This window comes from Sinocyclocheilus anshuiensis, unplaced genomic scaffold (genome assembly GCF_001515605.1).
Source record: "Sinocyclocheilus anshuiensis isolate Anshui unplaced genomic scaffold, SAMN03320099.WGS_v1.1 scaffold923, whole genome shotgun sequence".
NCBI classification, from domain to species: domain Eukaryota; kingdom Metazoa; phylum Chordata; class Actinopteri; order Cypriniformes; family Cyprinidae; genus Sinocyclocheilus; species Sinocyclocheilus anshuiensis.
In genome coordinates this window covers 345,895-370,644 of record NW_015544138.1, presented here as the reverse complement: position 1 = coordinate 370,644, position 24,750 = coordinate 345,895, and the positions used below count along the sequence as shown (strand labels likewise).

Sequence of the window (24,750 nt, the reverse complement as noted above, 5' to 3'; positions counted from 1 at the left end):
CGTGTGTGTGTGTGTGCGCGTGTGTGTGCGTGTGAGTGTGTGAGTGCGTGTGTGTGAGTGTCACACAACGCTCTGCACTTACTCCTGATTTCTGTCACCACGGCAACTCTAGAGCTGTCAGTCAATACATGGAGACAAAGTAACTTGCGTTACTTATTTGAAAATGTAACTCAGATATTTTACTGTAAATTAAATACAAAACTTATTGAAACAACCAGGGGCCAGTTGCATAAACTTAGCCACCATGTTAAGACTGTGTCTTAACGGCTTTCAAGCCGTGTAAAAGGTAACAAAAATGCCCCTGCTCAGTTAAACTAAATATGTTAAGACTATCGCGATTAAAGTCAAATAATAAACATTTCAAAGTCAAAACGCAGCGTGAATGTTTTTATATTAATGCATCTCTGAAGTGAACCGACGGCCTTCAGAGAAGCTTCAATGGCATTTTTATTTAATTTCACCAACGTATGTCTGATAAAGTAGCATTTGTGAGCACAGCCGTTACCGGGAAACCGCTGTACGTTTTTGCAGTTCCAAAAGAACCTCATATTGTAGCCTTTCAACTATTTTTTAAGAAATAAAGAAAAGGGATGAGTCAAAAGTGTAAAGAATTATTTAAAATACACACATCTTACTGTCTACATTTTTTTGATTTTTGAAGGCACATTAGCTTTTTGTTCTGAACAAAAACAGCAGACGGGCTTATTGAAAATGCAAATTCATCCTCTTTCAGCAGAGCCGCTGAGAAACAGCATAATTGTTTATACTTTGGACTTTATTTCTTTAAAATATTTTAAAGGCTGAAATGTGAGGTTTGTCACTTTATAAAACTCGCTCTGTTTGTGAAAACCTGATATTGAACTGCAAATAATGTTTTTTGCATGCATTTTATGATTTAATTTGTTGCCATAGACATTGCCCTACCCCACTCATAGTCTTTATTTTATTTGATCAGGTCTTAAAAGATACCCTGTAAATTCTTTCTTTCTTTTATAATTTATACACTTTATGTTGGCTATTTATATTATGCAATGTTATATGCAATCCAGACCAGTGGTTTTTAATAGCACAATAACATCTGATTTAAAGTGAAGAACTCAAGTGTGTATGTGTTATGTAATTTACCACAGTTTAAAGTGCTGGAAAAGCTTGAAAGTGCTTGAACTTGAGTTTGTAAAAGGTGTAAGAACGCTGATGAAGACAAACGCTGGTATGATGTGCAGTGCAGTGAAGTGAGCTGGTTTTGTGTGTGCTGTTGCTAGTGTTCTCAGACGTGCGGCGCTGGAGTCATGCACAGGACGGTCCAGTGTCTCAGCGCTCAAAACCTCCCGTCTCAGAGCTGCCCGCTGTCCAGCCGGCCGGAGACACACGCCACCTGCAGACAGACCGACTGTGAGTTAATATTCAGGCTGTCCGGGGCTCTTTATTTCCTCTTAAAAAGGTCTTAAACTGAAACAGAAAGTCTTGAATTCATAAAGTCATGGCATTAAATATTACACTGGAAAAATGGTAACACTTTACAATAAGTTAACATGAACTAACGTTAAACAATACTTCTACAGCATTTATTAACCCTGCGATATTTAAAACAAAAAAAAGACAAATACAGAGTTCTGGCATGAAACTCTAGATGGCGCAGTCCGATAGGTCTAACTCAATCTGACCTAATGACATCATTATCACATGGCACAGCTGATTGGTTCTCTCCTGTATTGGTAGCCAATGAGCTTGCTGCTTAACATTCAAATATATGACTAGTGCTTGCTGTAGCAGTGCAGCTTGCTTCAGAAACCCTCCACCTTCCCCAGCTCCACCTGTATAGATCTGCTACGAGGTGATTCATGTACGCTATATGGGGGTTATTTCATGTATGTTATATGTGCAGCAGCAGTATTTCTTAAATGCTCACAGCAGCATGTTGTGGATGTATTGGCAGTAGCATGTCTCGGTACTTGCTCTGCAGCAGCAGCAGCGTAGCAGATCTATTCCGCCAAGACCAAATGTGACCCTGGACCACAAAACTAGTCTTAAGTGTCAATTTTTTGAAATTAAGATTTATACACCATCTGAAAGCTGAATAAATAAGCTTTCCATTGATGTATGGTTTGTTAGGATAGGACAATATTTGGCTGAGATACAACTATTTGAAAATCTGGATTCTGAGGGTGCAAAAAAATCTAAATATTGAGAAAATCATCTTTAAAGTTGTTCAAATGAAGTTCTTAGCAATGCATATTACTAATCAAAAATTAAGTTTTGATATATTTACGGTAGGAAATTTACAAAATATCTTCATGGAACATGATCTTTACTTAATATCCTAATGATTTGTGGCATAAAAGAAAAATCTATAATTTTGACCCATACAATGTATTGGTGGCTATTGCTACAAATATACCCCAGCGACTTAAGACTGCTTTTGTGCTCCAGGGTCACAAATACATTAACATTGTCATGTACATTACCATGCCAATCCCTCCGAGAGTTGTCATGACAGAAATGAAGATTAAGTTTGTTTTTCTGACCTCATTGACAGATGTGTTATTATTTTAGGCATAAACTCACTTCAGTTTGATAATTCTTCAGAAAACAAGAATTGATATCTTCATTCATTTTGCATCTCAAGGAAATGCATCTTAAGAATGTTTTAGATATTTGTACTGGAAAACAAGACAAAAGCACTTTTTTTTGCCGTGTATTTTCAGTTTTAGTTAACGGTAATAATCCAGCTGTTGTGTTTCCATTACTTGCTCTTAGAAAGGTCTTGAGTGTGTGAAGCCTGCAGAAGCGCTGACGTGTTTCTCTGATCAGGTGAGCTGCACACGAGCTGTCGAGAAGTTCAGGTGAAGGGAGGCGTTCAGAAAGATGGAGAGCATTACATCAAAGTCCAAGCCAAGATCCTGCAGATCTACTGCGCCGAGATGCAGAGCGGTTTCCCCAAAGAGTACGTGACCCTGCCCAGCGGCCAGACCGACAATTACTCTGAGGTGTACAGATACAGGTACAGAGACACGCCTTCAGTGACAAACCAGTGCAATAATGACTGAAAGTCTCTTCTGCTCACCCAGGCTGCATTTATTTGATCAAAAATACAGTGAAAATTGTGAAATATTATTAAAGTGTAAAACAGCTGTTTTCTATGTGAATATCTGTTAAACTGTAATTTATTTCTGTGATCAAAGCTGTATTTTCAGCATCATTACTCCAGTCTTCAGTGTCACATGATCTTCAGAAATCTGAAAGCTGATTTGCTGCTCAAGAAACATTTCTGATTATTATCAATGTTGAAAACATATTTTTGTAGAAACAGTGATACACTACCATTCAAAAGTTTGGGATAACTAAGAAACGTCTCGGTTACGTATGGTAACCCTCGTTCCCTGTCCGCCCCTTGAGGAAACGGAGCTTGGCCCGCGACTCCGAGATGATCATCTTCCCGCAATGAGAAGATGACTCATCCACAAACGCCACCTCAGCGTGCTACATGCCCAGGCACGTGAGACAGCGATCGTGACCATCACCCAGCACCAGGTAACGACCGAATCCAGAAACGCCCGGGTGATACGTTGTCTATAGCAAGACCCACATCGTCTTTACAAAGATGTAACGTCAAGTTTGCCATGCAACGTCATCTTTAAAAAGACGCACCCGAAATTTGCTCTTTTAGGGGAAAAATCTCTCTAAGCGAGATCCCAATTCGTCGGTCATCCGACGTGACGTCGAGAGTGACTGACTGAAAGGGAACTAATATTTTTATTCATCAAAGTGACAGTAGAGAAATTTTAATGTTAGAAAATACTTCACATAGAAAACAGTTATTTTACATTATAATAATATTTCACAATTTTTACTGTATTTTTATCAAATAAATGCAGCCTTAATGAACAGAAGAGACTTCTTTCAAAAATATCACAACTCTGTTCCAGGGTCAAAGTCTGATGTTAACATGTTGCTAAACTAATGTTTTGATATTTCAAGAAGCATGAAAACACACACACACACATAGGGTAAAAAAAAAAAATCATTTTTAAAAAGATCAAACTCTTTTTATGGACACTTCCAGTACTGAATGAAATATATACCTATGTATATACCTATGTGACCCTGCAGCACAAAAGCAGTCTTAAGTCGCTGGGGTATATTTGTAGCAATAGCCAACAATACATTGTATGGGTCAAAATGATCAATTTTTCTTTTATGCCAAAAATCATTAGGATATTAAGTAAAGATCATGTTCCATGAAGATATTTTGTAAATGTCCAAAACTTAATTTTTGATTAGTAATATGTATTGCTAAGAACTTAATTTGGACAACTTTAAAGATGATTTTCTCAATATTTTGATTTTTTTGCACCCAAATATTGTCCTATCCTAACAAACCATACATCAATGGAAAGCTTATTTATTCAGCTTTCATTCAAAATTGAACCCTATGACTGGTTTTGTGGTCCATGGTCACATATATGTATAATCTGCATTTCTCTTGAATCATATTTCCAGGCTGCAGAACCCCTTTGAATGTCCGTATAACGGCAGTCGGCGGCAGGACTGCGCCTGCAGGAACGATTACACTGCGGCCGGTTACACCGTCTTTCACCGCGTACGGCTCGATCTTTCCAGCATGTGCATCATCCGTGAGTCGTTTACCTCGCAACGTTCATGCAAAATATACAGTAATATTTTACAGTAAGGTCTGATTTGTTAATGCATTAGCTAACGTGAACATATGACATTTAGCAATAATACAAATAAAACTATAAATATATTTTATGTAAATATAAATTATTTTTATTAATAAAAATACATTTATATAAATAAATTTGTAAAATAATAAAAAAACATTTATTTCACTATTTTTAATATAAATTATAATTATTGTAATTTATATTATAATTTATACAGTGCATTAACTAATGTTAGCTGATACAGCTTTTAATTTTAAACGTATTAGTGGAAATACATTTGAAGATTAATAAATTCTGTTAGCTTATTGTGCATTTTTAATTAATGTTAACAAATTAAACCTTGTTGTGAACTGTTGGCGAATGCACTTCTGTAAACAGCAGTTTTGTCCTGACTGACTTGCTGTTTCACCGTCATGTTGAGTTTCATCTTATTCTCATTGGATTGTTTAATTGTGTTTCAGCGACTGATTTGAAGTTCAGTCAGACGTTGTTTGGTCGCTCCGTCCCGTTTGCGTCCGCAGGAGACTGTTACAGCGCCGCTAAATGTCCTCAGGTAACATCATTATAGGTCCTAGATGACTAGATGTTTAGAAACACCAGTCCAATCACAGAGTCAGTGGATCAAATCAAGTCTCAAGATGTTTCCGAAAGAAGTCTCTTCTGCTCAAAAGTGCTGCATTTATTTGATCAAAAATACAGTAAAAATGTGAAATATTATTAGAATTTAAAATAACTGCTTTATATGTGAATATGTGTTAAACTGTAATTTATTTCTGTGATGCGCAGCTGAATTTTCAGCATCGTTACTCCAGTCTTCAGTGTCACATGATCTTCAGAAATCATTCTAATATGCTGATTTGCTGCTCAAGAAACATTTCTGATTATTATCAATGCTGAAAACAGCTGTGCTGCCCAATATTTTTGTGGAAACCGTGATACATTTAATTTTTCAGGATTCAAAGATGAATAGAAAGTTCAAAAGAACAGCATTTGTTAGAAATAGAAACCTTTTGGAATTATATAAATGCATTTACTCCCACTTTTGATCAATTTAATGTGTCCTTGCTGAATAAAATTATTATTTCTTTCAAAAAATCAAACAAACCAGTTATTGACCTTACTTTTTAGAGATTGTTTTAATAATTAATTTTTATGTAATGCACTAATAATCTCTCTCTTCTCTGATTGTTTAGGGTCAGTTTAGTATAAATCTCAGTGGAACAGGACTGAAGGTCGCAGAATCCACTAAATGGGTTTCCCAAGGCAACTACGTCACGGTCAAAGTTCACCGGTCAGACGTGAGGACGTGGATTATTATTATTATTATTATTATTATTATCAGTGTTGGGGGTAGCACATTACAAGTAACGCGTTACGTAATCAGATTACTTTTTTAAGTAACTAGTAAAGTAACACATTACTTTTTAATTTATTAGAAAATATCTGAGTTACTTTTTCAAATAAGTAACGCAAGTTAGCTACTTTGTTTCTCATGTATTGGCTGACAGCTCTGGTGTTGCCGTGGTGACAGAAATCAGGAGTAAGTGCAGAGCGTACAGTAAGAACATGATCTTACTGTAGTTATGTATTTATTCATCTCACTGCACAAAAACAGATTCAGTGTTCCTCAAAATGAATAAAAACAGTCAAGTGCAAACTCAGGATATGAGGTAAACCTGCAATAATTAAATGTGTTAAATAAGACAAATATATTTTATCTATTTAATCCCATTTTATTATCCAGCGTCTTTGCCGCTGACCTTCAATGATCTAATTCGACCATCCTAACTTTAGATAAACAAGAGTGTTGAACTTTCTACTGTACAGATGCGAATATGCATTTTCTTCAGCCCGAGGCTTATTCATTTCCCTTTTGGTGTAAAACCGCTTTTACATTTGCCAAAAATACAATATATATTGTTTTTATATATTAAAAACAAACAATCAAGCCCTGCCCAGATTTTAAAAGTAACGCAAAAGTAACGTAACTTGTGTTAATTCCCATAAAAGGTAACTAAGTAACGTAATTAGTTACTTTTTAGGGAGTAACACAATATTGCAACCAGTGTTGGGGAAAGTTACTTTTAAAAGCAAAGCATTACAATATTGCGTTACTCCCTAAAAAAAAGTAACTAATTACATTACTTTGTTACTTCTTATGGAAAGTAATGCGTTACGTTACTTTTGAGTTACTTTTTAAATCTGGGCAGGGCTTGCTTGCTTGTTTTTAATATAAAAAAGTTCCTTCTTTATAAATATAAAAGCCTTTTCACACCAAAAGTGAAATGATTGCGCCTCAGGCTGAAGGAAATGTAATCTCATGTCTGTACAGTAGAGGTAACAGTAAACACATCACATGAAGAATACGACGCAGGAGAAGTTTCAGAAAAGTTAAACACTATTCAGCAATAACAACAATGAAACTCAAATGTGTGATTTTTGCTTAGTATGGTTGAATTGGATCATCGAAGGTCAGCAGCAAAGACATTGGTTAATAAAATGGGATTAAATACATAAATTATATAGTCTTATTTAACACATTTAATTATAGCAGGTTTGCCTCATATCCTGAGTTTGCACTTGACTGTTTTTATTCACTTTGAGGAACATTGAATCTGTTTTTGTGCAGTGAGATGAATAAATACATAACTACAGTAAGATCATGTTCTTACTGTACGCTCTGCACTTACTCCTGATTTCTGTCACCACGGCAACACCAGAGCTGTCAGTCAATGCATGAGAAACAAAGTAACTGTTACTTATTTGAAAAAGTAACTCTGATATTTCCTTCTATTTAATTAAAATGTAATGTGGTACTTTACTAGTTACTTTTAAAAAAGTAATCTGATTACGTAACTCGCGTTACTTGTAATGTGTTACCCCCAAAACTGATTGTAACGCATTACTTTTAAAAGTAACTTCCCCCAACACTGATTATTATAATAATTATTATTGTACGCAGTGATTTAATCATCGTTGTGTTGTATTGTTGCAGGACGGTAGCAGAATCTACGGCCGCTGTGGCGGTTTCTGTGGGAAGTGTCTTCCTCATCCTCATACAGGCCTTTTTGTCAAAATCCAGTAAGAAAGACGTCCACTAAATCAACTTGAGAAAAACTCTTCACGACTGATTCGCGTGTTTTTTTTTTCACGTCTGGCAGCTACGCTAAACAGAACAAGTACGAAACGTCCCACTTCTGTACTTTCCGAAAGTTACAAGAACCAAATAACTGCGAGTCTCTTCACGAATCAGGACGGTTCGGGATGCGGATTGGATTCGTTTTTATGCGGAAATGTGGGTGAAATGATCATTACATGGATGTAGTCGCGTGTTCTTGTGAAAATGAATCAACATTTGGTCAACCATATTAAATGTTAGATTAATTTATGAGCAAATCCTGCTCGTTTGGTTGCAACAACAGCACGTTTGAGGGTTTATTTTTAGTTTTAGTTGTAGCAAACGGTCAAATCCTTCATTTTGGGCAGAGTTTTGACAGAAAGGGATTCATTTAATAACTTAAAAAGCGTTTCATAATCCAAAAGATCTGCTCTTTTTCCAGAAGGACATGAACTACTGCACGTAAAACACGTTTTAGATATTTTTTTGATTTCATATGGAGCAAAAGACTTTGACGACAGCAAACTGCTTGATATGAAAACATAAGTAATTGAATGTTTTGTGTATTTGAATGTTTAACTTGTGTCTTGCATCAAAGTCTGGCTTAAAATGGGTTTGACAATCTAGAAGAAGGTAGAAAACACTGCAAAGGAGCGCTACTGAAATCTCTTTATCCTGACGATCGTTTTCAGCTTTAGGTAAAAGCGTCAGCTAAATGCATAGATGTCCTTATGAACTAGTCTGGTTAATATATATGATATTTTATTAATATTTAATAATATACTGATATCAGTTAACGGTGCTAAAAAGAGTTCATAACATGACGTTTGCATGTGCTTTTGCATTTTACACAGTTACTAATTCTGATTCAAAACAGAAGCAATCATTAACATTTGTGCTAAAATAAACCAGCCTAAAGTGGTTTGCTGGGTTAAGCTGGTTTAGGTGACCAACTATTTGACAAGTGCGACAAAAAAAGACCAGCTAACCTCTGAAATCTGTCCTAATTCAGGTCACAAAATTCAATTATTTTACAGAATAAATTGAATTAGTTGACACTGGCGGTCAGTTTTTATAAAGCAAATACACTACCATTCAGAAGTTTGGGGTAGTTAAGATTTTTTTTTTATGTTTCTGAAAGTCTCTTCTGCCCACCAAGGCTGCATTTATTTGATCGAAAATACAGTAAAAATTATCAAATATTATTACAATTTAAAATGATTGTTTTCTGTGTGAATATATTAGCCTAATGTAATTCATTCCTTTAATGCAAAGCTGAATTTTTACCATCATTACTCCAGTCTTCATAACCTGCTAAATCAGGTCACTAAAGTAAATCATGTGACATAAAATGGACTAACTTAATTAATTTAAAGTCAGATGAATTAATACAGACAAACATCACGTCAGTTTTATTAGAAGGGAAGATTAAAGTAGATCAAATTAAAACTGCATAACCCTACCTCTCATAATCATAACCACTCGTGCGTATGATTGTCTTGTACATTATTTATGTTTGACAGTATTTATTCCATAACTAAATGTACATACATTTGACAAGAAAATCATAATATTATTAAATATTGATCTTTTGCCATTTATTGGTCATTAACAAGAGGTTTACAGAGTAACGGTGCTGTTTTAACTACTGAATGAGCTTTAAACCAGTAGGCTACTAGAGTTAGTTGTAAATAGCTGGAGAATATTTCAAGCATATGTAATGTAGTATAAATCGTTTTAACTACTCACTTTTCGCTTTCAACCAAAGTCTGCTTAATTATGCTTAATCTGTGTTAATATAGATAATATAACTTGAAGAGGCCTGTTTTAGGTTAACATATGGTATAACGGATCATCTGCGAGCAGCTAACCAGCCTTTGACTATCATCGTGTTGATAGATGACTGAACTCTATGAGGTCTGTATCAGAAATTAAAGGACCGTATGATGCACTATGTGCCACGAGTCGTGTAGACATTTACACCTGTGTATTAACACTTATATATATTCATACTTGAAGTGTGAACATCAGATGGTTTGAGGCTTGTTTTCCACTGATTACCCAAAGATTATTTCATAGTGTCTTTGCTCTTCAGTATCCAGTGTTTTGTAATGAAATCTTTGGTGCTACGATAAAAATGAAATGTAAATGAGATTTTGTGGATGTAATGGAATCTACAGCACTGTACTAATGCTGATCATCATAATAAAAGGAAATATGTTTATTGTGGTTGGTTTGTCTGTTTTTAATGGAATATTGTTGCATGTTTTGAAAGTAGATTGATGAAATATAATCTGCAAATGTTCAGCGTGATGAGAAACAACGCAAGACTTCTGTAGCTATATGGAGCTTTTGCATTTTACACAGTTACTAATTCTGATTCAAAACAGAAGCAATCATTAACATTTGTGCTAAAATAAACCAGCCTAAAGTGGTTTGCTGGGTTAAGCTGGTTTAGGTGACCAACTATTTGACAAGTGCGACAAAAAAAGACCAGCTAACCTCTGAAATCTGTCCTAATTCAGGTCACAAAATTCAATTATTTTACAGAATAAATTGAATTAGTTGACACTGGCGGTCAGTTTTTATAAAGCAAATACACTACCATTCAGAAGTTTGGGGTAGTTAAGATTTTTTTTTTATGTTTCTGAAAGTCTCTTCTGCCCACCAAGGCTGCATTTATTTGATCGAAAATACAGTAAAAATTATCAAATATTATTACAATTTAAAATGATTGTTTTCTGTGTGAATATATTAGCCTAATGTAATTCATTCCTTTAATGCAAAGCTGAATTTTTACCATCATTACTCCAGTCTTCATAACCTGCTAAATCAGGTCACTAAAGTAAATCATGTGACATAAAATGGACTAACTTAATTAATTTAAAGTCAGATGAATTAATACAGACAAACATCACGTCAGTTTTATTAGAAGGGAAGATTAAAGTAGATCAAATTAAAACTGCATAACCCTACCTCTCATAATCATAACCACTCGTGCGTATGATTGTCTTGTACATTATTTATGTTTGACAGTATTTATTCCATAACTAAATGTACATACATTTGACAAGAAAATCATAATATTATTAAATATTGATCTTTTGCCATTTATTGGTCATTAACAAGAGGTTTACAGAGTAACGGTGCTGTTTTAACTACTGAATGAGCTTTAAACCAGTAGGCTACTAGAGTTAGTTGTAAATAGCTGGAGAATATTTCAAGCATATGTAATGTAGTATAAATCGTTTTAACTACTCACTTTTCGCTTTCAACCAAAGTCTGCTTAATTATGCTTAATCTGTGTTAATATAGATAATATAACTTGAAGAGGCCTGTTTTAGGTTAACATATGGTATAACGGATCATCTGCGAGCAGCTAACCAGCCTTTGACTATCATCGTGTTGATAGATGACTGAACTCTATGAGGTCTGTATCAGAAATTAAAGGACCGTATGATGCACTATGTGCCACGAGTCGTGTAGACATTTACACCTGTGTATTAACACTTATATATATTCATACTTGAAGTGTGAACATCAGATGGTTTGAGGCTTGTTTTCCACTGATTACCCAAAGATTATTTCATAGTGTCTTTGCTCTTCAGTATCCAGTGTTTTGTAATGAAATCTTTGGTGCTACGATAAAAATGAAATGTAAATGAGATTTTGTGGATGTAATGGAATCTACAGCACTGTACTAATGCTGATCATCATAATAAAAGGAAATATGTTTATTGTGGTTGGTTTGTCTGTTTTTAATGGAACATTGTTGCATGTTTATTGATGAAATTGATGAAATATAATCTGCAAATGTTCAGCGTGATGAGAAACAACGCAAGACTTCTGTAGCACTATACTTTCTATACTTTTATTAGGTCAGTCATTCAACTACAGTTTTCAGTTCAATTAATTGCATGGTGCTGATGATTTAATACTGCACTCTAAAAAATGCTGGGTTAAATATAACCCAGCGCTGGGTTAAAAAGGGACAAACCCAGCTATTTTGACTCAAAACAACCCAATAGCTGGGTCAAAACAACCCAACCGCTGGGTCAAAACAACCCAATAGCTGGGTCAAAACAACCCAATAGCTGGGTCAAAACAACCCAATAGCTGGGTCAAAACAACCCAATAGCTGGGTCAAAACAACCCAACCGCTGGGTCAAAACAACCGAAAAGCTGGGTCAAAACAACCCAATAGCTGGGTCAAAATAACCCAGCCGCTGGGTTAAAACGACCCAACCGCTGGGTCAAAATGACCCAACAGCTGGGTCAAAACAACCCAATAGCTCGGTCAAAACAACCCAACAGCTGGGTCAAAACAACCCAACCGCTGGGTCAAAACAACCCAATAGCTGGGTTCATAATAAAAGGAAATATGTTTATTGTGGTTGGTTTGTCTGTTTTTAATGGAATATTGTTGCATGTTTTGAAAGTAGATTGATGAAATATAATCTGCAAATGTTCAGCGTGATGAGAAACAACGCAAGACTTCTGTAGCTATATGGACACTATACTTTTATTAGGTCAGTCATTCAACTACAATTTTCAGTTCAATTAACTGCATGGTGCTGATGATTTAATACTGCACTCTAAAAAATGCTGGGTTTACATTTACATTTACATTTAGTCATTTAGCAGACGCTTTTATCCAAAGCGACTTACAATTGGGGGATACATAAAGCGATTCTTCTTAAGAGGCAAACAGACACAGGAAGTGGTTGTAATACCAAGTTCTTAGACATTGTTCAAATAAATACAAGCTAGAAAGAGAAGGAATAAATAAAGAGAGAGAGTTTTTTTTTATTTATTTTTTTTTTATGATGAAGTCAAGTAGCTTCGAAAGAGATGGGTTTTCAGCTGTCGCTTGAAAATTGTCAGGGATTCAGCATTCCGGCTGGGTCAAAACAACCCAATAGCTGGGTCAAAACAACCCAACCGCTGGGTCAAAACAACCCAATAGCTGGGTTCATAATAAAAAGAAATATGTTTATTGTGGTTGGTTTGTCTGTTTTTAATGGAACATTGTTGCCTGTTTTGAAAGTAGATTGATGAAATATAATCTGCAAATGTTCAGAATGATGAGAAACAACGCAAGACTTCTGTAGCTATATGGACACTCCCAACCGCTGGGTCAAAACAACCCAATAGCTGGGTTCATAATAAAAGGAAATATGTTTATTGTGGTTGGTTTGTCTGTTTTTAATGGAATATTGTTGCATGTTTTGAAAGTAGATTGATGAAATATAATCTGCAAATGTTCAGCGTGATGAGAAACAACGCAAGACTTCTGTAGCTATATGGACACTATACTTTTATTAGGTCAGTCATTCAACTACAATTTTCAGTTAAATTAATTGCATGGTGCTGATGATTTAATACTGCACTCTAAAAAATGCTGGGTTAAATATAACCCAGCGCTGGGTTAAAAAGGGACAAACCCAGCTATTTTGACTCAAAACAACCCAATAGCTGGGTCAAAACAACCCAAAAGCTGGGTCAAAACAACCCAATAGCTGGGTCAAAATAACCCAGCCGCTGGGTTAAAACGACCCAACCGCTGGGTCAAAATGACCCAACAGCTGGGTCAAAACAACCCAATAGCTCGGTCAAAACAACCCAACAGCTGGGTCAAAACAACCCAACCGCTGGGTCAAAACAACCCAATAGCTGGGTTTGTCCCTTTTTAACCCAGCGCTGGGTTATATTTATATTTATATTTATATTTAGGTTATATTATAGTTATATTTTTTTAGTGTGTAAATATCAAATAATTAATCAATATTTGCTGAGAAAAGACTCAAACTAAAAATCATTCATAGAGAGCATTGTTGCAGATGAATAAAGCATTGAATAAACTAGTTTTACGATTTTATTTTATTTCGTATTTTAACAATCCATGACTGTGTTACTTTAGTATATAGTTTTTGTTAACATATTGAATTAGATTCTATTTTTATATTTTCTGTTTTCACTTTAATATTAAAGTTTTGTTGTGCTTTTGTCTTTTTTTCAAATATATAAATAAATAATATAAAAAAATGTATAACCATAAATATATAAAATTAAAAGTAAATAATTAAAAAATATATTTGATCATATTAGTTTAGTTGTTATTTTAGTACTTTGTCAAACTAAACAAAATGAGAAATGTTGTATTAGCAACCAGCTGAAATCATTTTTTTTATTTCAGTTATTGTTGATTTTGTGTTTTTTTACGGTTTTAGTTAACGATAAGCAGATGTCATTCATAACTGCATCATTATGGAGGCAAAAGCATCTTTCTCCATTGAAAAACATTCCAAATGTTTATGCAATCTGACTTTTATAACATATAAACCGCTTATTACAATCTATTTTCTAATATTGTCTAAAGGAAGAGAGCTGTGATGAGCAAAGATCACAGCATGCAGAAGATCATCAGCTTCATTGAGATGAATGGAAATGTTCTTCAGGTATATTCATCACCATCCTGGAGGTCAGTGTTTCAGAATGTTTGGATTGGGGAAAAAATGTTAATTTCTGGTCATTTTGGGGCTTTTTTTTTCATAATTTTTTCCCATTATGTGCTCACAGCTCTTTGAGCTCCTCAAACCCTGTCTTAAAGGGTCTAGCATTAGAAGAGTTGTGGAATACAAACTACTATATTTAATATACACAAAAAAAAATGGTGTAGAAACAATTTTTAATCAGCATTTGCTAGTAAATTTCACAAACAATTACAAAGAAACAGCAATTAACGCACTGAATTAAAATGAAAAACTGAGATTTAAAATGTACTCCAATAATCTTTGTTTTATATACAATTTTGAAAAATAATTTTTTCAAACAAATATAGAGCTGCTGTATTTATAAATATATGAAGTCAGAAATACATAGAAATAAACAGATGCATTTATGAATATTGACCAGCAGGTGGAGACAGTAACTTTAAAATGAGAGAATAACATCCGCTCATGCTTCATTTTAGAGGTTTTATTGCATGTTTTACATGTTTCTTTTTGACCCTTAAGATCTGAAGACTTTAGGAATGGGGAATGATATTGCATTGAACCCTACAAGAAATATCGGCAACATAACACTCTAGGCATTTGTGATTTTTCTTTGTTTACAAATTATAACAATTAATTAAGCTCTCATCTAATAACTATTTCCCACAGCTTCTCATGCAAGTCTATTATGATATTAATTTCTCTATCAGTAGATGCGCGTCTCCCTTTTCTATGTTTCCACACCCTTTGACTGTGCTCTCAGTTAAAGTTGGAGTATTGTTGAAGGATAAGAACCTAGACTTTCTGATAAATAACTTTATTCACAGATGTAAGTTTTTAAAGGTTAAACCCCACTTCAGCGGATGGAAGAATCAACAAGATATTTGTGAAGTCTCTTTATTGCATGATGGACAGAAACGCAAAGAAACTCTTATATGCGTTGAACTTGTTGTAACTTCTTGCTTGTAATCAATGGGGCCCTCTTCGCGACACATGGTGGATTCATTTTCTCGTTTGGACTCCAGAGAGCGAGTGAATGTCACACAAACATGAAAATGTGTCCAGACTCTGGTGCTGCGGCACATAAGGAAATAATTTAGGGCTGTTTGCCACGATCCGTAACCTTTCCTTTGACAAGGTGAAGTGTCATCAATCACGCGTCGGCTGGAAGTTCTTCATGGAACTTTTATTTTATTAAAAAAAAAAAAAATGTACGCAGTGTGTTAATACCCAATGTGCAAAACAATAAACATATATAAAGCCTGGGATGTTATGTGAATTATTTGTACACTGATCTGATTGAGCGGCCGACTCAACCAATCACGTGAGTTTGGGGGCGGGACTATTCATTTGACAAGCAGTTGTTTGAATAAATATTATTTATTTATTTATTTAGTACTTTAGTTGGTAGTGAAATTCACATTGACTTTTGGTCAACTTGAAATGCTGTTTGCAAACTATTTACTTCTGTAAGATGACAGAATTATTTGCTGACATTGGCGTAATCATTTTATATTTCCAGCAGTAGAATATATTGTGAACATAAAGCGCTCAGATGATGGGATTCTTGTGTTCAGATAATCATCATCTAGCCAAAGCAACAGCTTTATTCTTCTCTCATCTTCACACCACAATTCACCCCGATGTGTTGATGAATGTCTTTAAACTCACACGAAAGATCTCCAAACTATCAAGCTGATCTTCCCTCTGTCTTCTTCAGAAGCTTTCACACATCACAGGAGTGTTTGATCCAGATCTCCAAAGCAGTGTGACTCCGGTTCTACACTGGACGCGTGCGGCGAATCGTGACACGACACAGAGAAGCACCAGAGGAACTCAGATGGAAAAACAAGTCCATTTGAACGCTTTTAAGAGCAACCAAAAGAATCGACACATATATATATATATATATATAGTTAATTTTTGTTTGATTTCAAATAATGATTTTAGTTTGATTAGTTTTATTTAACTAGCCTATAATAACACGTTTTTTGTTTTTGTTTTCAGCAATAATTTATCTTTTTTTTTTTATTATTTTGATATATAGCCTATATATTTCTGTATGAACAAGAAATTTGAGTACAGGATGACTTATTTTAATTTTTGGAATTTTAGAAAGATGTTGCTTGGTTTAATTTTTATTTAATTTATTTAATTACATTTTTTGTATTTATTATTTATTTATTTTTATTGTATTATTTTTGTATGTATTAGTTTTTTTTATTATTTATTATATTTTGAATATTAGAAAGATGTTTGCTTTCATTTTTAGTTTTTTATTATAATTTTATGAATTATTTATTTTTATTTTTATTTAAAGAACCTTTGACTGAATGCTTCTTTGTGGAACCAAAAATGGTTCTTCTATGGCATCGCTGTGAAGCGCCTTTTAAGCACCTTTATTTTTAAGAGTGTAAATGTGTGTGTGTGTGTGTGTGTGTGAGTGAGTGTTTGTGTGTGTGTGTCTCTGTGTGTGTGTGTGAGAGAGAGAGCGAGAGAGAGAGAGAGAGTGTGTGTGTGTCTCTCTCTCTCTGTGTGTGTGTGTGAGAGAGAGAGCGAGAGAGAGAGAGAGAGTGTGTGTGTGTCTCTCTCTCTCTGTGTGTGTGTGTGAGAGAGAGAGCGAGAGAGAGAGAGAGAGTGTGTGTGTGTGTCTCTCTCTCTGTGTGTGTGTGCGAGTGCATGTGTGTCTCTGTGTGTGTGTGTGTGTGTGTGTGTGAGAGAGAGAGCGAGAGAGAGAGAGAGAGAGTGTGTGTGTGTGTCTCTCTCTCTGTGTGTGTGTGCGAGTGCATGTGTGTCTCTGTGTGTGTGTGTGTGTGTGTGTGTGAGAGAGAGAGCGAGAGAGAGAGAGAGAGAGTGTGTGTGTGTGTCTCTCTCTCTCTGTGTGTGTGTGAAAATGATATGTCTGCATATTTTCATTACTGCAACATTACTTCACCTGGGTTTTCACCTGGGTCACCTGGAATTGAGGAATTGAGTTCACCTGGAATTTTGGGTCACCAGGCCAAATTAGTTCCTTCAGTTCTGCAGTTGGACAGCAAAGGATCGTGGGAATGAAGAGTTTGATGACTTCATGCACGAGAGCAGCAAAATCTGCAGGCCACAAACATGACAAACTGTCTTTGAGCACATCCTGAACAGGTAAAATCAAGTTCAAATCAAGTTTCATTGTAGGCTTTGTGTTAGTCGTTATAATGAGCTTCACAGAAAAACAACAGAAGTCTGTGGTGTGATTTCATTAAGACTGTATCTTGTCTTTTTGGACACATTTTTGCTCAGTTTCAAGACTAAGATCAGACACAAAACGGTGAAACGCTTCTCTCTCGTCCCGAAAGTGAACTCCTCCAGCGAGTCTTTGTTTGATTAACCTCTGTTGTTTTCAAGGGCCACATTCAGCTCTGGACAGACTCAAATTGAATTATGGGAATATTTGTGCAGCTCACTGTCGTTAAGGTCGACACATTGATTCTTTGACCCCGCTCTTGTCATGAAAATAGGCCATTTTTTTAAAGATCTGTAATTTTTTATCTAATTGTTGGTTTGATTTGTTTATCTTTAATATTACTTTAAACTTGTTTGTTACATACAATTTGTTACATATGTTATATTTTAAATATATGTGTGCGTAATGTACATATTAAGACAGACAGCAAAATGACAAATGAACAAATAAAAATCAATAAAAAACTAGACATAATAAACTTAAACTTTAAAACTAAAATAAAAACAGAAAAGGTCTCAAAAAGTGTAATGTCCAGTAATTATGGTTGATGCGTCTCTGCTCAGATGGGGATTATGGGTAAAACACACTGGCATAATGTACAAAATCAGAATCTGCTGGTCTGATATATGCTGATGTTTTAAACTCTCTGTTCTCAGATCTGACAGATGAATGAGCTGATGTGCATTAGTGTGCAGAACCTGAGCAGGAATATTTACTCATTCATTTGAGCTTTCCTAAACATAGAGTCTCTAACACACGTCCAGATCTGTGGCAGCTTTAAACACTCTGAACTGATCTTCATCAGAGCCATCGTCTTAAAAGCATCATATATCGTCCAGAGCGCTGGATCCGTACCTTCCTCCTGCTCACACTCCACATATTTAACTGCAGGAGTTTTGATAAGGAAGTACAAATCCTTGGGCTTTCAAGACAAACGGCTGGTTTTGGTCCAGAGGAGCATTTCAGGCCTGTGGAGAAGCTGAGCTGAAGCCCCACAAAAGAGAACACGGTTTTGTTTAGTTTTAGCCATTGATGGGAACATCGGCTGCTTTCATGTGCAGATTAACTGCTGCCCAGAGCCTCAGCTAATCCATTTCTCTCTTTAATGGCCACTAGCAAGTGAGCAAAGAATGGTGAAGCTCAACGAATCGAGAATCGAGACTTAGAGTGATGAAGATCATCTGCCTTCAGAAACCAGATCATCATGAACATTATCAAGGAGAAGTAAGTGGTTGCTGGTGTATCTTGAGTGGTTGCTAGGGAGTTGCTATGGTGTTTTAGGTGGTTGCTATGGAGTTGCTATGCGGTTAAGTTGCTATGGTGTTCTTGGGGGCTGCTTGGATATTTTGGGTGGTTGCTAGGGAGTTGCTATAGTGTCCTAGGTGGTTAATTGGTTATTTAGGGTGGTTGTTAGGGAGTTGATATACAGTTGTTTTGCTAAGGTGTTCTGAGTGGTTGTTAGGGAGTTGCTTTGCAGTTGCTATGGTGTTCTAGGTGGTTGATGGGGTATTGTGGGTGGTAGTTGGGGTGTTGCTATGCAATTGCATTGCTATGGTGTTCTAGGTGGTTGCTTGGATATGAGGCGGTTGCTAGGGAGTTGCTATGTAGTTGCATTGCTAAGGTGTTCTGAGTGGTTGCTAGGGAGTTGCTATGCAGTTGCTATGATGTTCTAGGTGCTTCATAGGATATTTTGGGTGGTTGCTAAGGAGTTGCTATGCAGTTGCTATAGTGTTCAAGGTGGTTGATGGGTTATTTAGGGTGGTTGTTGGGGAGTTGCTATGGAGTTTCATTGCTATGGTGTTCTAGGTGGTTGCTAAGGAGTTGCTATGCAGTTGCTATAGTGTTCAAGGTGGTTGATGGGTTATTTAGGGTGGTTGTTGGGGAGTTGCTATGGAGTTTCATTGCTATGGTGTTCTAGGTGGTTGCTAAGGAGTTGCTATGCAGTTGCTATAGTGTTCAAGGTGGTTGATGGGTTATTTAGGGTGGTTGTTGGGGAGTTGCTATGGAGTTTCATTGCTATGGTGTTCTAGGTGGTTGCTAAGGAGTTGCTATGCAGTTGCTATAGTGTTCAAGGTGGTTGATGGGTTATTTAGGGTGGTTGTTGGGGAGTTGCTATGGAGTTTCATTGCTATGGTGTTCTAGGTGGTTGCTAAGGAGTTGCTATGCAGTTGCTATAGTGTTCAAGGTGGTTGATGGGTTATTTAGGGTGGTTGTTGGGGAGTTGCTATGGAGTTTCATTGCTATGGTGTTCTAGGTGGTTGCTAAGGAGTTGCTATGCAGTTGCTATAGTGTTCAAGGTGGTTGATGGGTTATTTAGGGTGGTTGTTGGGGAGTTGCTATGGAGTTTCATTGCTATGGTGTTCTAGGTGGTTGCTAAGGAGTTGCTATGCAGTTGCTATAGTGTTCAAGGTGGTTGATGGGTTATTTAGGGTGGTTGTTGGGGAGTTGCTATGGAGTTTCATTGCTATGGTGTTCTAGGTGGTTGCTAAGGAGTTGCTATGCAGTTGCTATAGTGTTCAAGGTGGTTGATGGGTTATTTAGGGTGGTTGTTGGGGAGTTGCTATGGAGTTTCATTGCTATGGTGTTCTAGGTGGTTGCTAAGGAGTTGCTATGCAGTTGCTATAGTGTTCAAGGTGGTTGATGGGTTATTTAGGGTGGTTGTTGGGGAGTTGCTATGGAGTTTCATTGCTATGGTGTTCTAGGTGGTTGCTAAGGAGTTGCTATGCAGTTGCTATAGTGTTCAAGGTGGTTGATGGGTTATTTAGGGTGGTTGTTGGGGAGTTGCTATGGAGTTTCATTGCTATGGTGTTCTAGGTGGTTGCTAAGGAGTTGCTATGCAGTTGCTATAGTGTTCAAGGTGGTTGATGGGTTATTTAGGGTGGTTGTTGGGGAGTTGCTATGGAGTTTCATTGCTATGGTGTTCTAGGTGGTTGCTAAGGAGTTGCTATGCAGTTGCTATAGTGTTCAAGGTGGTTGATGGGTTATTTAGGGTGGTTGTTGGGGTATTGCTATGCAATTGCATTGCTATGGTGTTCTGGGTGGTTTCTAGGGAGTTGCTATGCAGTTGCTACGGTGTTCTAGGTGTTTTCTATGGTATTTTGGGTGGTTGCTTGGGAGTTGCAATGCAGTTGCTATGGTGTTATGGTTTGTAGGATAATTTGGGTGGTTGTTAGGGAGTTGCTATGCAGTTGCTACGGTGTTCTAGGTGATTTCTATGGTATTTTGGGTGGTTGCTTGGGAGTTGCAATGCAGTTGCTATGGTGTTCTGGTTTGTAGGATAATTTGGGTGGTTGTTAGGGAGTTGCTATGCAGTTGCTATGGTGTCCTATGTGTTTGCTACAGTATTTGGGGTGGTTGGTAGGGAGTTGCTATGTAGTTGCATTGCTAAGGTGTTCTGAGTGGTTGCTAGGGAGTTGCTATGTAGTTGCTATGGTGATCTAGGTGCTTTATATGATAATTTAGGTAGTTGTTAGGGAGTTGCTATGAAGTTGCTGTGGTGATCTAGGTGGTTTATTGGTATTTTGGGTGGTTGTTAGTGAGCTGCTATGCAGTTGTTATAGTGTTTTAGGTGTTTTTTTTAGGGTAGGTTGGGTAGTTGCTAGGGAGTTGCTATGCAGTTGCTAAGGTATTGTTAGGTGCTTTGTTCCAGTCTAGCATGAAATGAATCCTGTCTAGTGTTATAGGTTTGATCATATCACTAACCCTTGATGAACACTAGCAATAATGCATTGTATTCACGTTTTGCAGAAACAGTGTTTTTTCTAACATTTGAAGTCAAAGAACACCTTGAATCAGATGAAAGTGAGCAGCTAAATAACTACACTCATGTGAGGAGGAGAAGAGCTGACTCAAGTGTTTATGAGCACCTTTGACTCTTAAACGTGAGTCCTTTGAACAATGGTGTCTTGTGTTTCGGTCTGATGTTTGTGATTGAAGAGCAGCTGTTTGGTCATCTTTGCCTGAAGCAGTTCTGAGCGGACAGATTATTTTAACAGCATGAGATACAGATGTGAGCATTGAAATCCACGTCCAAAAACACTGAGCAAATTATACGTTGAGAAATTATGCTGTAAAAAACGCAGTGTACTGCAATGCAACAATGCATTTTTTATTTTGCTTAGCAAAGTATTTTGTATACATTTATGATGGGTTGCATTTTGCATTAAACCACATGAATGAGCAAAGTGCATATTTGTTTTTGTTCAAGGGCACATCATTTTGATGCTTAGCTGTTATTGTTGTTTCACTGACATCACTTGAGACAATAGAAAGTGTTGAATCAGAAAGTGGGCTCAGGGCTCATTTACTGACCGCATGGCTCTTTTCACGCTCAAAGAGACTCAGCGGGGTCACAGAGTGTGTGAAAGACTTCCAATGCCAGACCACATTAGTGCCACCTGCTGGCCTCTTCATGCCAGCCGTGCCAGGGATTAAACAGCATTACAGCCACTCACACGCTATCTTCTCTCACCATTAACACTACAGCAACAAACCTTTTTATGAAAACGTATTGACATGTCCTCAAATGTTTGCTTTTATTATATCAACATTTTAGTGTATTTCTCAAATTCTCTTTATTTTAAACTTTTGAATAGTCTTTAACAGTCTTTTGAATGTCCAAATGTTCTTTTGAACTTTCACATTTTCAAACGTTGTTTTGAAATTTAGAACTTCCTTTTAAACTTTTCAATTTTCACAATCTTTTGAAATTAAGAACTTCTGAACTTTCAAATGTTTCAAAATTTAGAACTTTCTTTTGAACTTTTAAACATTGTTTTGAATTTTCAAATGTTGTTTTGAAATGTAGAACTTTCTTTTTTTGGACGTTCACGTGATCAAATGCTATTTTTAATTTCCTTGTAATTTAATTTAGATTTATCTTTCAAAATCGGTGTATTTCTGTTTTAGGCTTGACACTATTCTCTATTCTTAATCAACTTTTTTGCTTTCACATTTTTGAATGTTGTTTTGGAATTTAGAGCATTATTTTGACCTTTTAAATTTTCAAACGTTTTGAAATGTAGACTTTTTAACCTTTACATTTTTTTTTTTTTTTTTTTTGAGATTTAGAACTTTCTTTAGAACTTTTCAATTTTCAAATCATTCTGAAACATGGAACTTTCTTTTTTATTTGAAATGTAGAACTTTTGAACTTTTAAATGTTGTTTTGATTTAGAACTTTATTTTGAAATTTCACATTTTCCAACATTTACACATTTTGAATTTTCAAATGTTGTTTTGAAATGTAGAACTTTCTTTTTTTTTTTGGACGTTCACATGTTCAAATGCTATTTTTTATTTCCTTGTAATTTAATTTTGATCTATCTTTCAAAATCGTCGCAGCGTCTCTACTTCCTCCGCAAACTAAGAAGAGCCAGAGGCTGAACTCCCTCCCGCCCTTGCCCCCTCTCCCCTCTTTTGCCCCACGCACCACTGAACTCTGACGGACTCTCCGACTCCCCCCTCCCAAATACACACAAGCAGTCACTTTAATCAGTCTAAATAAGCTCTTTTTGCACTACAAATCATTATATCTGCACTGTTATTTACTTCACTGGTTTGCACTCTATCTGCCATGTGCCGTGTGCTGCTTTATATATATTTTTTAATATATTTTTTTACATTTTACCTTATTTGTATATTTGTATAGTTGTATTTTATACTTAATCTGTATATCTGTATTTATGTTCTACTGTTAGTGTTATCTGTATGCACCAAGGGTCTGAGAGTAACGCAATTTAAATTCTCTGTGTGTATGTGCTGTACATGTGGAAGAATTGACAATAAAGCAGACTTGACTTGACTTGAAAATCTTTGCAGCATCCAACTGTATTTCTGTTTATTCTCTATTCTTAATTAACTGTTTTGCTTTCACAAGTTCCTGATTAATATGTTTTCCTCTATTAATATGAGGTCATGGAATCTGCATGGAGTATGATGATAAAGCTTGGTAAAATGCTGTTATAACTGTTTTACTGTTTTAACAGTAGTGTGCACAGCTACCCACGTGCATGTGCATGGTAACTCAGAGTTTCCAGTGCAATCATTAATAATGCCTGTGATCTGTGACCCAGCAGGCTCTGCTCCAGTGATCCGCAGATGGAGGCCAGCGCGTTTAATCCCTGGCCTCTCTTCTGTCACTGGCGTGACCCGCGGGTGTCGGGATCTCTGATCTGCCGCTGATGTCATCACTCCTATGCGCGAGACAGAAGCAGATTCTAACCTCTGTAAACATCTGACAGGTTTCCATACTGCAGAGTCCGATGAAGAGACCAGAAACCACAGCAGATCCTGAAAACTCTACTGACCTTAGTGTATATCAGTCACTCCTCTCCTCCTTCTCTGCAAGTGTCTCCACTGCTAAAACAACATACTACCACAACAAAATTAACAACTGTTCTGACTCTTGCACGCTTTTCAAAACCTTTTCTTCTCTTCTTTGTCCTCCTCTACCCACTCCTTCATCAACTCATACTGCTGACGACTTTGCAATATTCTTCATAAATAAAACAAGAAACATCAGCGACCAGTTCTACACACCACAAACTGACAAAAACTTCATAACCATAAATACTCATTCTCTCTCCTCCTTCTCTCCGCTGTCGGAGGCAGACGTTTCTAAACTTATCCTTTCCAATCATCCTATACCTGTCCGCTTGATCCTATCCCCACTGGTAACCCCACTGCTTAAGAAACCCTCTCTAAATCCAGCACTTTTAGAAAACCGGTATCCTTTCTTCCGTTCATTGCAAAGACACTTGAGTGAGTTGTGTTCAACCAACTCTCTATGTTTCTTGCACAGAACAACCTCCTGGACAGCAACCAATCTGGCTTCAAAAGCAGCCACTCAACTGAGACTGCCCTGCTCTCGGTTACTGAAGCCCTGAGACTGGCAAGAGCAGCTTCCAAATCTTCAGTACTCATCTTGCTGGATCTGTCTGCTGCTTTTCACACAGTTAACCACCAGATCCTCATGTCCACCCTCAGGAAGATGGGCATGTCAGGAACCGCACTCCAGTGGTTCAAGTCTTACCTCTCAGGTAGGCCCTTCAGGGTGTCTTAGAGGGGTGAGGTTTCTAAGTCACACCTTCTTGCTACTGGGGTTCCTCAAGGCTCAGTGCTTGGACCACTTATTTTCTCCATCTACATGTCATCTTTAGGATCTGTCATTCAGAAGCTTGGCTTTTCTTATCACTGCTATGCTGATGACACTCAACTCTACTTCTCATTCCA

At 36.6% G+C, this 24,750-nt stretch overlaps 1 protein-coding gene and 1 long non-coding RNA gene across 2 annotated transcripts in view; both read left to right on the top strand.

The window, feature by feature from the left end:
• Positions 1-7,770, top strand: part of LOC107694983 (A disintegrin and metalloproteinase with thrombospondin motifs 20-like) — a 139,308-nt gene extending 131,538 nt beyond the window's left edge. Inside the window, exons 40-45 of the mRNA XM_016494735.1 lie at positions 1,263-1,392; positions 2,812-3,001; positions 4,501-4,634; positions 5,147-5,238; positions 5,879-5,983; positions 7,681-7,770. Coding sequence (XP_016350221.1) covers positions 1,263-1,392; positions 2,812-3,001; positions 4,501-4,634; positions 5,147-5,238; positions 5,879-5,983; positions 7,681-7,770 — 741 coding nt within the window. The remainder of the gene's footprint in view (positions 1-1,262; positions 1,393-2,811; positions 3,002-4,500; positions 4,635-5,146; positions 5,239-5,878; positions 5,984-7,680) is intronic.
• A 9,551-nt stretch (positions 7,771-17,321) lies between these two features.
• LOC107694992 (uncharacterized) overlaps positions 17,322-24,750 on the top strand; it is a 24,943-nt gene continuing 17,514 nt past the window's right edge. Inside the window, exon 1 of the long non-coding RNA XR_001634945.1 lies at positions 17,322-17,435. This is a non-coding gene — a long non-coding RNA (uncharacterized LOC107694992). The remainder of the gene's footprint in view (positions 17,436-24,750) is intronic.